This window comes from Periplaneta americana, chromosome 16 (genome assembly GCF_040183065.1).
Source record: "Periplaneta americana isolate PAMFEO1 chromosome 16, P.americana_PAMFEO1_priV1, whole genome shotgun sequence".
NCBI lineage: Eukaryota > Metazoa > Arthropoda > Insecta > Blattodea > Blattidae > Periplaneta > Periplaneta americana.
In genome coordinates this window covers 157,107,278-157,120,462 of record NC_091132.1, presented here as the reverse complement: position 1 = coordinate 157,120,462, position 13,185 = coordinate 157,107,278, and the positions used below count along the sequence as shown (strand labels likewise).

At 33.9% G+C, this 13,185-nt stretch overlaps 1 protein-coding gene across 2 annotated transcripts in view; it reads right to left on the bottom strand.

Annotated features, from left to right (window-relative positions):
* LOC138691531 (ankyrin repeat domain-containing protein 23-like) overlaps positions 1-12,898 on the bottom strand; it is a 38,994-nt gene extending 26,096 nt beyond the window's left edge. The window contains exon 1 of one of the 2 annotated variants that reach the window (XM_069813563.1): positions 12,735-12,898. Coding sequence is in view for 1 of the 2 variants with exons in the window: in XM_069813562.1 (XP_069669663.1) it covers positions 3,267-3,268 (2 nt within the window). In the remaining variant the exon portion in view is untranslated. Of the gene's footprint in view, positions 1-3,266; positions 3,497-12,734 lie in introns of those variants that run through there. The other variant, XM_069813562.1, reaches the window with a different exon arrangement.
* Between the last annotated feature and the right edge of the window lie 287 nt (positions 12,899-13,185).

Below are 13,185 nucleotides of genomic sequence, written 5' to 3'. Positions count from 1 at the left end.
GTAATTGGTGATTATCATTTCCTTCCCCATAATACAAGTAGTAATCGCATATTTGTGATATACCATTCCCATCTAACCTAACCTCTTGTACTCCCACTATATCTAGCTAGTTCTTTTGCTACTAATGTTACCCCTCCTGTTCTATAAAGACTAGTTACGTTCCATGTACCAAATCTTATAACCTTTTTCCTTTGCTGTGGTCGTGCTGGAGAATCAGTCCCATTCCGAGGCTTATTGTTAGGTTTCGTAACAAGCTGTTTTTTTACGGTGATGGGTTGTTAGCCCTTCACCCAACCCCCAAGCTGGAGCACCACCCTTATCGCCTGTCCACGACTGCTTATTCAATATATTCACAGCTACCCTCCATATCTGGAGGCCGTCTTATCTATCTGCAACCTGAGGATGCGCCATGCCGTGGTGGTAGGGACCCACAATACATGGATTGGCATAATGCTATTAAGTGTTAATCTTAAAAAAAAAATGTATGTCTCTTCAGTGTTATCACAAGGCTTAACACATTGTAACCGCTTATTTGAAACATCAATATTTATTTGTACAAGACAAAAAGAATACAGCATTGCAGACTCCGATTTCTACTGAGGATAGGCTAATTTGAAATTATTTTCTTCATAACACAATAATAACTGAAAATAAATCTAGACATTTAAGAAAATGAAAGAAACTGACTTGAAATATTTTTTCATGAAATAATCTCTCATTTTCAACATACTTAAGTATACATATGATTTTTTTTTTTGTACAGTTTCCTATGACATCAATTATATTAATTATAGTATTGTACTAATAGTGAACATAGGATCATGAAATCTTTTCTGTATTGCAATAAAACAGTAGAAGTTAATTGTAACAAAATATCTTGTATGTTTATGAAAAAAAAAATATATTGTTACACAAATAAATTTAATGCATTCTAACCACAGCAGATTCGTCTGGTCAAGTCTAATTCATTTCATATCTCACAGCTCTTTTCCTACCTTCACTTCCTGGCATATCACGTTCTGAAAATGCTGATGGTGTTGGCTCAAGATCTTTATTCCAACAAAAAAATAATAATAATAATTTTAATAGGAATGGTTACATTTCAAACATTGATATAACCACTATATATAACGGAGAGAATTTGTAAATAATTCACGTAGAGGTGCAGAGAATTTGTAAATAATTATCGGCGGAAGTCTTGAAATTGTAAACAATACTACTACTACTACTACTACTACTACTACAGAGGGGAGGTGAAGAGAAGTCTTTTGAAATTCCCGCAATTTTTTGTTTGCTTGTGGCGCACCTCTTGTAATTGTGAGAAGCTTCTTGACAGATTACACTTAATCCGGCTTATGAACCCCTCTCATATTTATAGTCCTCTTGAACCTGTGGGTTCCTTAAAAGGCATTTGTAAGTAAGACATTTGCAACAATTTTACAAATTTGTGATCAAGGGAACCTAAAGTTGCTTCTTTACAAATCTTAGAATATCAGCACTGCTAGAACAATAGTACCATAATCACCAAGGCCTGGATCTTGTCAGCATGTCACTTTGTATGTAAGAAGTTACAGACAATGTTCATATATACATAAATATTGAACATTGATTTCTGGTTGTAAAACTCACAGTTTTTAAGATCAATTTGTTCACTTTTGAACTTGTTTCGTTTTTAGGTTAAATTAATTCTTGCAGTTTTGGTAGTACATTCTTGGCTTTTTTTTGCTATTGATTTTAATTTTTGTTCTTGTTTTGAATTAAATTGATTATAATTCCATTTTATTTTATTTTGTAGTTTCTCTTGCCATGCTCATTTACAGTAAAGGTAAGTGAAATATATTTTTCATGGAAGAGCAATTCCAGATCAGACTGTAAGCTGGAATCTTCAAAGAGGTTTTAGAGAGGGAAAGCTGCTCACACCAATCATCTGTTTCTCAGTTTACAAATACAAAACACAACATTAATAAAGTATTAAGACTTTCTGGGATTCCGCCAGATGGGACACTAAAGGAATAGGCCTATCTTCTTTTCTTTCTAAATTCTGTACAGATAACGATATTTTCCATTTCATGATGACTTTCACTTCCACTCTTCTCATCCTAGCTGCAAATAGCAAACTTGCTATCGAGAATGATGATAAAAAGAAATCATCAGCGCAGTCAATAATGTTAACACAAACTGCAGAAAGTCACAGCAAATCATCAGAATTTCTAAAAAAATTAAGCGTGGTCTAGATTCAATGGGTATTCCTCTCTGGAAAATAAAAATAACACAAAACTGACGGTATTTGTGCAATCCTACACTGAGCAACCAATTCTTAGTAGTTCACATATCATCATCATCATCATCATCATCATCATTCATAACATAGCCCGGGTTCAGTTCATGGTGAAGCATGCTGCATACTGAAATTTTAGTGCATTTTCGTAAGCATGATGATTTACAATCAACAAACACAGACAAATCTGTTCTTTTTGCACAAGGTTGGAATTTTGAAGTAAGAGGGAAAGGAAGGAATCCGTGTCCTGAAATTTATCCCGATTTTTCTTCTCCTTCATTGGATTCTGTGAGATGTATATAGTGATAAACACGTGATTTTAGTTCGCAGCACAAATAATTTCATCATAACAATAGTTCGACACTTACTGTCCGTTACTCAGGAGAAGACGAGCAGAAGAAATGTGACCTTCTTGACTATCGCTGTTGATTATTATAAACATCGCTCAGATAAGCATCCCAGTAGCCAGGTTATTACTTGTGCAGGAAACATGAGTAACAATGCGTATGGAAATTAAAACTAAGTTGAACAGAAGGAGACCCAATGTTTCCGCTTACTGCAGTACAAATATTGCACGTGTTGTACGTTATCTGTTCACATCCCTTCCTCCTCAGTCCGCTCTCGTCTTCTCCTGAGTCACCGATAGTACCTGTGTACTCTAATGCACTCCTATTGTCATGGAAATCAAGTAGGCTTAATGAAGATTTCAAATGCATCAGTCTGATTCACAGCTTCCGTTAATTGTCCATTCATTGGATTCATTCACAATATAGGCTGTAAACGGTCGTGATTTAAGCAGTGTCCTGTTCTTGCAAGCATTTGTCTCATATTAGCACCCTCTCCTATGTCCCTAATTAAAATCCTGGCTGCGCCACTGCCTTTAATGTTACAATGCAAGTAATTACTAAATATCATTTCGTACACTTAATTCTTATAATCCACGAAATGTTTTGTCTGAGAACTCAACAATCATCGACCAAATACTTACATGGAAGGTTAGGAAGACACAAAGTAGAATAACTATTAAAACAAAACGGTTTAACAAATTATTTCTACGATTCACACAACAAACCACGGAAACACAAGCGACTAATAAAATGTCACACAGAAAATAAACGAAACACTAATTCTATATCAGAACGAATAATAACAACATATACTTCAACTTCAATCCGCAATTGCCACGCACTCTAACTTCTAACAGAAAACTTGGATACAATACTGCCAACGCAGTATTAAAGGAATTTCGATAAATATAAAATGGAAGAAAACAAGATAAATAGAAAGACTGAAACGTAATTATTTTTCATTAATAAAAAGTCAATGACATTAAAAAGTTAAGATAATATTTTAGATCTATTATTGTCTAGACAAACACATCATTGAATAATAAATAGATGCACATCGGTTTTTTCTTCTACCAGATGGCGAACTCACATACCACATCGTTTAATGTTCCTGTAATAGATGACAACGCACTGCCTTAAATCATTGACATCAGTGACAAAATACTCCGAATTCACAAAAATAACGGTTTTCTACCGGTATCATAGATAAAATATTAAAAAGCAAAATAAAATAATAAAAGAGAAACAAAAAACTAAATCGAGTAATGAAAACCGAAATCAAATAACTGAAACAGAGATAAAATAGTAGTAACCGAAATAAAATGAGAAAGAACAGAATAAAAACTAGATATGATATTAAAAACGATGTAACTTAATAGAAACGTAGGCCTAATAAAATAATAAAATACGGAATTGAAATAATAAGAAAATAAATACAATAATGGAAAACAAAAGAAAATAAAAAACGAAAATAATAAAAAAACCTAATAAATAATGAAAAACAGAAAAAATTGAACACGAAATCAAATAAGGAAATGCGAAAGCAAATATTAAAAAAGAAATAAAATAATGAAAAACGAAATAAAATAATAAAAATCGGAATAAAACAATACAACACGAAAACAAATATAATTGAAAAGAGATAATGAAAAAAACTATTATAAACATTTGTATAAACGCTTATATTTCTTAAAAAAAAAAAAAGATTGAAATATTTCGTCTGATAAAATGCTTCTGCATGGAAGAGGTTCAAATACAAATAATATTTGGATTACAATATAGAAATAATATTGATAGAATTCCATTGCATCCATACTTTACAATAATTAAAGACATTGTAGGATTCATTATTTTAACTTGAAGTCGTCAATCTTGACAGGACACATAAAACTTTGGATTCATATCGTCGGTTTCTTGTAAAAGTGACCAAGTACAAAATGCAAAATTGTTGGGAAAAGGCATTTAAGGATTTAATGATCCATCCAAAAATCACTGTCACTAGTCAAAAAGGGTTTTGTCACAAGGGTGAAAATGGTCATTTTAGATCAATTTTTGTGTGCTGATAGTGGTTCTAAACTTGAAAATTTTCCATCACGTACCATTTAAGAGGAAAATTGGAAATTGTGAAAAAAAAAAAAAGAATTTACCAAAGAACTCGGGTATCGAACTATGGACTTTACTTAAACGATTATACAGCATATTCATACGTTTTATAACTTATTGTTGCTCAGAATATACTAGAAGTGTATTTTAAGGAATAGGTTATTTGAAATACATGAGTCTGCATTAATAAGGCGGGTAGTGGGTGATATATATCAATTCTGTATTATTTTATTGCTTTATGGCGCTAGACCGACAGAAAGCACTGAGAGGATGGGCTTTTAGTGAAATAGATTCCATTTTAGGATTAGTTGAATATTGTTTCAGTTTGTGACAAGTTGTATCGCTGGTTTTAAGTGTTTATCTTCGCGTTCATTTACGCTTTCTCAGAATGAGAAAATCTCGTCGTGCGTGTGTAAATTCGCCAGACAGCTTTTGTGACGTATGTGGAGAATTTACGGCAAAATCGCAGCGTCGGTCTTTATCAGATAAGTTAAAACAAGCATATTATTGCTATTTTGAATTTAATGTGTGTGATGAGGACAAATTATGGGCTCCCCATGTGTGCTGCAACATGTTACTCAAAACTGACAAAAGGGATGAATGGAGAGAAGAATCGAAGTATGCCGTTTGCAGTGCCAATGATCTGGCGTGAACTGACAAGCAATGCAGAAGACTGTTATTTCTGTTTAACAAAGATTACGGGATTTTCAAAGAAAATAAGATCTAAAATTGAATATTCTAATGTTCCATCTGCAATATGACCTGTACCACATGAACAAAAACTCCCTATTCCTAATCCACCTTCGCAATTGGAGGAATTGGTTCTTCCAGTAGAACAAACAGATGACTTGGCTCAACCATCAACATCCTCTGATCCGTCCTATAGTCCAGAACATTATAAAGAACCCCATTTAATTCAACAATGTGAACTGAACGACTTAATAAGAGATCTTAATCTCACTAAACAAGCTGAGATTTTAGGGTCTAGACTACAACACTGGAACCTGCTAGCACAAGATACTAGAATTTCATTATACAGGAAGAGACATGAACGGTTTTCGAAATATTTTATAATGAAGAATTCTATGTGCGTGTGTGTAAATAGAGACGGCTTAGTGGAAGAACTAGGACTTCAACACATCCCAGAGGAATCGAGGTTATTCATAGATTGTTCCAAAATATGTTTAAAAGCAGTGTTATTGCACAATGGAAACACTAAACCATCAATTCCCGTGGCGTATTCAGTGGATATGAAGGAAACTTATACAAATTTCTCAGTGTTACTAGATGCAATCCAATATAAAACATTCTGCAGGCAACTCTGCGGAGATTTGAAAATTGTCGCCTTATTGCTCGGATTTCAGGGTGGATTCACAAAATACAGTTGCTTTCTCTGTTTGTGGGATAGTAGAGCGACCGAAAAACACTATATAGTGAAAAACTCGCCTCCCAGAGAAAGCTATGTCTCAGGAGAACATAATATCAAGTATGTCCCTTTAGTGAAACCGAAAAAGGTACTGCTTCCTCCTTTACATATGAAGCTTGGTTTAATGAAGAATTTCGTTAAAGCTTTGGGTAAAAATGGAGAAGGTTTTGTATATGTACTGTTATTTCAAGTTATCTTGAACCTTACATCCCCTAAGTCCGTCTTTCGAACTGCTCGGTACGACATGCACTCATCAACGTAACGACACGGCAAGGATGCCCCTCCCTCGGGTAACGTGACTCTTTTCAGAAAACGTTGGTTCTTTCACTTTACGGCTCTCTACTGCAAAAGAACTTGGTTCAATACAGACATCATCATCTCACGACACTCCGGTTTTGAGAGGAGAACATAGTTTCGTAGCAGGTTTTAATTAACCTGTAATGAGTAAGTATTTAAATATAATCGTGTATACACTCCTCCTTTCTCATCCGGGCTGAGGATCGGCAATGGCGGAGTTACTACAGCTATTACTACACATTATATAAGCCTACGTGGCTTACACCTACAGCTGATATTTTCATACTCTTATAACAATATTTTATAGGCTTATTACTTGAATTTACATTAATTTATAATTGTACACAATCCATACCGCTATCGTCCCGCGCCGTGGCGTCGTGGTCTAAGGCATCCTGCTTAAGACTCGCGTTATGGAATGCGCGCTGGTTCGAGGCCTCATTGGGGAAGAAATTTTCTCATGCGCTTCCTTCCCTCTGCCCCTCTGACCCCGCTCAGGAAGTTCAAGATAACTTGCAATAACAATATGTTTCCGAAACTCAGTGAAGCTAAAATGAAAGAGGGAAGTTTCGTTGGCCCTCAAATTAGGCACTTTTGAAAGATGAGAGCATCGAAAAAAATTAAGTGTTGAGGAACTAGAAGCTTGGAATGCCTTTGGAAGTGTTGTTAGTGGATTTTTATGTACGTAATAATAAAGCTGACAATTACCAACAGCTTAAACAAGAACTCCTGCATAGTTACCAGAAGCTTGGTTGTCGAATGTCTTTGAAAATACATCTACATTCCCATCTGGACTTTTTCCCAGAGAACTTAGGAGCTGTAAGCGATGAAGAAGGGGAAAGATTCCATCAAGATATACACAAGATGGAACAACGATATCAAGGAAGGTGGGATTCCAGTATAATGGGGGACTACTGTGGTTTTTGTTCAGAGAAGGTGACTCAAACTACAAGAGGGAAAAATAACTGTAAGTAACAAAATATTTTTTAAAAAATCTAGCTTGAAGTCTGTATATGGTTGTTTACTCTAATATAGGGCTTCTAAGTTATTTTATTTTAGATTTTCATCAATTTAATTTATAAACCTTAAAAATTTATAGTTCATTTCATCCAGTTTTAAATTAATAAAGTGAAAGCCTATTTTGAAGGGAAAAAAAGGAATATAATGCTACTTTTTCTTATTATAACTATTATTTATGCAGCATTATTATTTTTCTATGAAACGTCAGTGTATTTTGTGTATAAATTTTGTATCTTAGGAATTTATTTATTTTCACTGTTGTAATTACGTATTTTGAAATGCGCGAAAACGTTTTTTAAAACCAAAATACTTCCCCTTCTGTCACACAAAAATCTTACGTGCTACAGATTTTTCGCTGCGATTTTCGTAATCAGCAGAGTCGATTTAGTAAAAATCAGCAGATTTCATTTCTGTAACAGACAAAAAGTTAAAATTGGTTGACTAGTGTAATTAGTTATTTTGAAGGTAAACGTGTTATATTATTAGTTTTTAACCCTTCTCCGGGCAACCTACTTTTGTAACGTTAATGGGCAAGGAGGGTCCGTCGGACCCACATGCCATTTTAATACATTGACAGAAGAAAATCATTTTACTGTACACGATATTAATCTTCTTTAATAATAATATTATTATAGTGACCAAAATATCCATGATAATATACATAAATCATATAATTGTAGTAGGTTTTTCATGCAATAAAAGAAACATGTTTAGTGTATGATCTACAATTTTTTTTTTTTTTTTACTTTCGTCGTAAAACTCACACACATTTACACAAATTTTAGATTTTCTCATTTCTAGCACACCATACAAGCTGCTCCATGGAATGTCATAATTAGTGTAATTTGTTTTGAGGTGTCCTGCAGTTACTAGTAGACCGAAAAATGGCCGCAATTCAGTGTCGATGCAACACTTCCATGGGTGTGCAACATTTCTTTCTAAACACAGCCGCTCAGCCTCTTGATTATTATCTATGTCACTTATAACTGAATCAGTATAAAAATTGAAGGCATCAATAGATTTCCCAGGTGAAAGAGTGACTTTATTTATTGACCCTTTGATAATATTGTGAGCCCTAGCTCGGCCTGTCGGAAAAGGCTGAGAGTTCCACGTGGTGCCATCTTTACCAAAGAAATTAGCAGTTTGAACAAATGCTTCCCCCCATATCCTAGTTCTAGACGATCGACACTAACCTCTTGTGGATCACATTGGTGATAACTGCTTTTCTCATTGATAGATAGATCCTCATCATGAGGGGTTTCAGGGTCATATGGTGGCTCTAAATGATGATTACTAACTTCTGATGCTTCACTGTGATGATCAGATTTGCTATTATCGGCGTTATCGTCTGGATCATCTTTTCTTAGGTCAGGTTCTCTAAGCAAATCCTGAATGGATTCTTCACACAAGTACTTACGCTAAGACTGTCAGAATATTTGACCTAATCACAACTCTTCAGTATAACAGCATAACTAAGATGCATTCAAATATACTGTAACATCTAAAGACCGTACCTTTGTTTCTTTGACTTTCTTCTGCTTTTCCATAATTACTCCCATATAAAATAAAGTAAAGGTGAGAGATTGTCACTTTTTCTATTATAAACTACACCATATTATGGCTAGCATAACTTCACACTAACTTATTTATATTTATTATAATGTATAATTGGTCCATTTTTTTTAAATGTCATTGTTGTTGAGCTTCGGAATTAATTTTTCCAACACTCCATTGCCGTCAGATTATCACTGAATGGTTTGTAAGAGTGAAATCTCGTTACGAAGTGAGAAAAACCAATAAAATACACTATGGTCCAGTAGACCCTGCATGCCCGGTTAACACTTTAAAGAAGTAAAAGTGTTCTAGAACATTTGTGCAAAATACTACAATATTTTCCTTCTCACTAACTATAAAAAACACAGAAATTAACAAAGTCATGAAATTTCAAGTAGGTAGAAATTATAGTTTTAATTTTATTCACAAAAATAGTAGTGCCAGGGCCTGACAGACCCTGGTTGCCCGGAGAAGGGTTAATGCAGAATTATAAGTTTTACATTTTCTTAATGCTTGAAAGCGTTCAATGTGACTCGGTCATTTTTACTAAGAAACCGACGATATACAGAGTGAACTTCATTTCACCACGATCATTATCTTGAGTGTTTCCAGATCATCTTACTTTACGTTACAAATTTCGGTCTTTCAGTATCTTGTCATAAAACCTATCACACCTCATGCCACAATTTTTGCTTACAGTTTTTGCTTTTATGCTAGCTCTCATCACTTCAACGCCGCTTGATAGGAATTTCTCTTTCGATCATTCATAATATAAAATATTCTTTCGTATGGATGCTTTTCTTCCTGGCAGAGAGAGAATAAACTCTACTACATTACAAAAATTCTGAATATTCGGCATTTTTCATTCATTAAAGAATTGTGCAACAATTCACAGATAAAGGGATGCTGAATTTACGTTATGATTGACCAATATTTAAGCATATTTTAACCTTAAAAGTTTTTGTAAAAAGTTATATTTTTACTAAAACGACTGAACTACCGAGACATAGTAAAATAAAGGTACCGTCCCATTCGAGGAGGCCTGTACTAACATCAAAAGCTAATTTGGATTGTCCAGAATGGTATTTGAAAAATCCATGTCACGTAATGTGAAATTACATGAAATCTTAAAGTAAATATGACGTGTTTTAATACAGTTTTCTCTTCTTAATTAGATAAGCCTATGTGAAAGGGCATCGTCTTCATTTGCATTATGTTTGATCTTTTGGCAAGTACATTAGCCATTGCCTATAAAATGTGCCAACATTTTTTATTTTCTTTTTATCGCGCCCTTATCGTCCATCAAGCGCTACACAAAACTGACATCTGCAATTCTTCACATTCACGAGTCTTGATACCGATATGAGTTCATCAGCATTGATGAATTGAAAGAAAAGTTGTTATTAGCACTGATGAAATGAGCTGCAGTTTACCATGACTCGAAGGAAATGGGATACCATTGAGAAGCTCTTATATGAATTAAAAATCGTGCCCACTTCAATACATTTAATAGATACCGACATTTTACGCAGTATAGATCTTATAAGAGTGTTTAGTTTATAAAAACTATCACTACGAGGGCATAAATAAACTTCAACGCTATCATAAATAAACGGACCTACATATCTACAACCAATAGTTTGTTAATAAATAATTTGAATGTCTACATACCATTAGTCGACACTTTCAATAAGCTGTATATACCGTGTAATAATAATAACAATAATAATAATAATAATAATAATAATAATAATAATAATCATACATTAAATGCCTTAATCAAAGAAGAACCAGGCAACAACTACGACAAAATCAGCAAAATCCAGTCCACTGTCTTTTAGTAAAATAATTATGATAGAAGAAAACTAATATCCATTATTGAAAAGCAAACACTATTATATCTGTAAAATTAGAAATATAACTACAAACTAATTCCTTAGCAAGAATCCAGTATAGGGCAGCTTAATTTGTTAAAGGTAAAAGAGAAGATGGACATGATACGATAAAAGAACTTAAATGGGAAACTTTGGAAAACAGACGTAGGAAAACTAGAATAACATCATTGTATAGAGCAAATCTAGGTCAGAAAGCATGGGTAGACATAACGGCTCGGTTAGAAAAGCCAACGTACTATGGTAGGAACGATCATGATTTTAAAATCAAATGTAGGAAACAGAAAACGGATGTAGGTAAATTCTCATTTTTAAATAGAACTATAAATGATTGGAATGACCTACCTGCAGCGGTCTTTGAGGGCTGTCCTTCCTTAAAGAGATTCAAGAATAACTTAAAAAGTTGTGTATAAAGTGCAAATTAAAATTAAGGTGACATTCAACATTTAATTTTTTAAGGTGACGTGTATTTATCTAGCCTGACGAGTTTACTTCCTTGGTTTGAATTGTAAATTATTTAAAAATAGCGTGTAAGAGGGCCTTAGACTAGAAATATTTAGTTTAAATGTAATTCTGTTTATAAGTATGCATAAGGGTGTAATTATTTGACTTATTTGAACTGTTGTATCAGTGAAGCGAGGTGAGTCAGTGAAGTTATGGTTTTACAGTGCAGTGAACAGTTCCAATCAGTGATAATTTATAGCATCAATGAAATGTGTTCTATAGTATCAGTGAAATGTGTTACAGAGTGTCAGTGAAATGTGTGCTAAAGTGTCAGTGAAATGCGTCATAGTGCTACTACAGGGAATGAGATGAGAGTAAAGTGAAAGACTATTCAAACTTATGTAGGACCTATGCATAATTATGTAGGTTGTATTGTAAAATTAGGTATTTTATTTATGTTTTATTATTATTGTGTTAAATTGTATTGTGTATAAAATTGTATATGTGTAGTAAAATTGTATTGTGTATTGTAAATTTTATTGTGTATTGTTTATATTGTATATACCACTGCCACCGGGTGCTTGCCCACTTACAGTGTAAATAAATACATACATACATACAATACAGTAGAATTATAACTATTGTGATAATGACATATACCGGTACAGACTACGTATAATTTTGCTTGATCACAGTTCATATATTAGGCTTTAGAGTTATATCTGTATATTAAAGAAAATCCTCACAATACCTTAAAATATGACTTCACCACAGATATGTATTCTTACTCTGCAAGGAAACGTGGAGAGTTATACGATTGGAAAGGAAGTGAGCAGGGAAATTCTGAAGCTGCCAAGACAACGAAACTGACGAATCCAGGAAACTAGAACTAGAATTCACTGCATCACACAAATAGCTTTTATGGGAACTTGTACTCAAGTAATTTCACACGTACGCTATAATTAAACTGAACAATTTACAAGTGAACTGAGATATGTTACTAATTACATTTTGAGAGATACAGCAGGCCTATATTTCATGTACAAATTCAGACTGTTTCCTCTTCTCTGTTACTGAAAGTGTGTAACGGTCTGCCGAGAAAACAATAATAGTATTGGTTGATCTTTAGACAATATATGAATCTCTAAATAAAAAAGTGCTATCTTTCATGAACTGAAAAAAATTAAATATTATCTGATATGAGGGAACTACCAAATGTTCAATGATAACGTCTAATCATGAATCTCAGTAAACGAGTGGCAGATTTGTGGCGTTTGAGTGAGAAGTCAACAGATCTGGTTTGTAACTCGCCACTGCGAAAAAGAGATACAGTAACTATACAAAATGTAATTAAGAAGGATAATAAAATTTACCTTTGATTGTTTCAATAAGGAAACGCACAGAAGTTAACAATATCAGCCCCACTTGCTATGAAACACAATAAGATGCGTAACAAACACTGGATAGCAAAGAAAGTAGCAAATACGTCAACAGCCAAGTCCGCAATGCAGCAAACAGCTACGGGATTCCCAACTACAACCCCAAACGCAACGTCACGTGATTGCTCTAGCAGGCACTGGAGCATGATCAATAAATAAGCCATTAAATCTATGACGCGACTGAATTTCTGGCTTGGGTGAACAGTGAAACATGTCACGGAGGAAGACAGAAATACAAATAAATGTGATAGAAAGAAGAAAATAAGTGCTAACGGATTTTGATATAGACTATGACTTACGATAATGTATCAGTGGGTACATGGTCCACAAGTTTACTACTCAAAATTTGGACCATGGCGATCATAATGATTACAGAAAAACAACA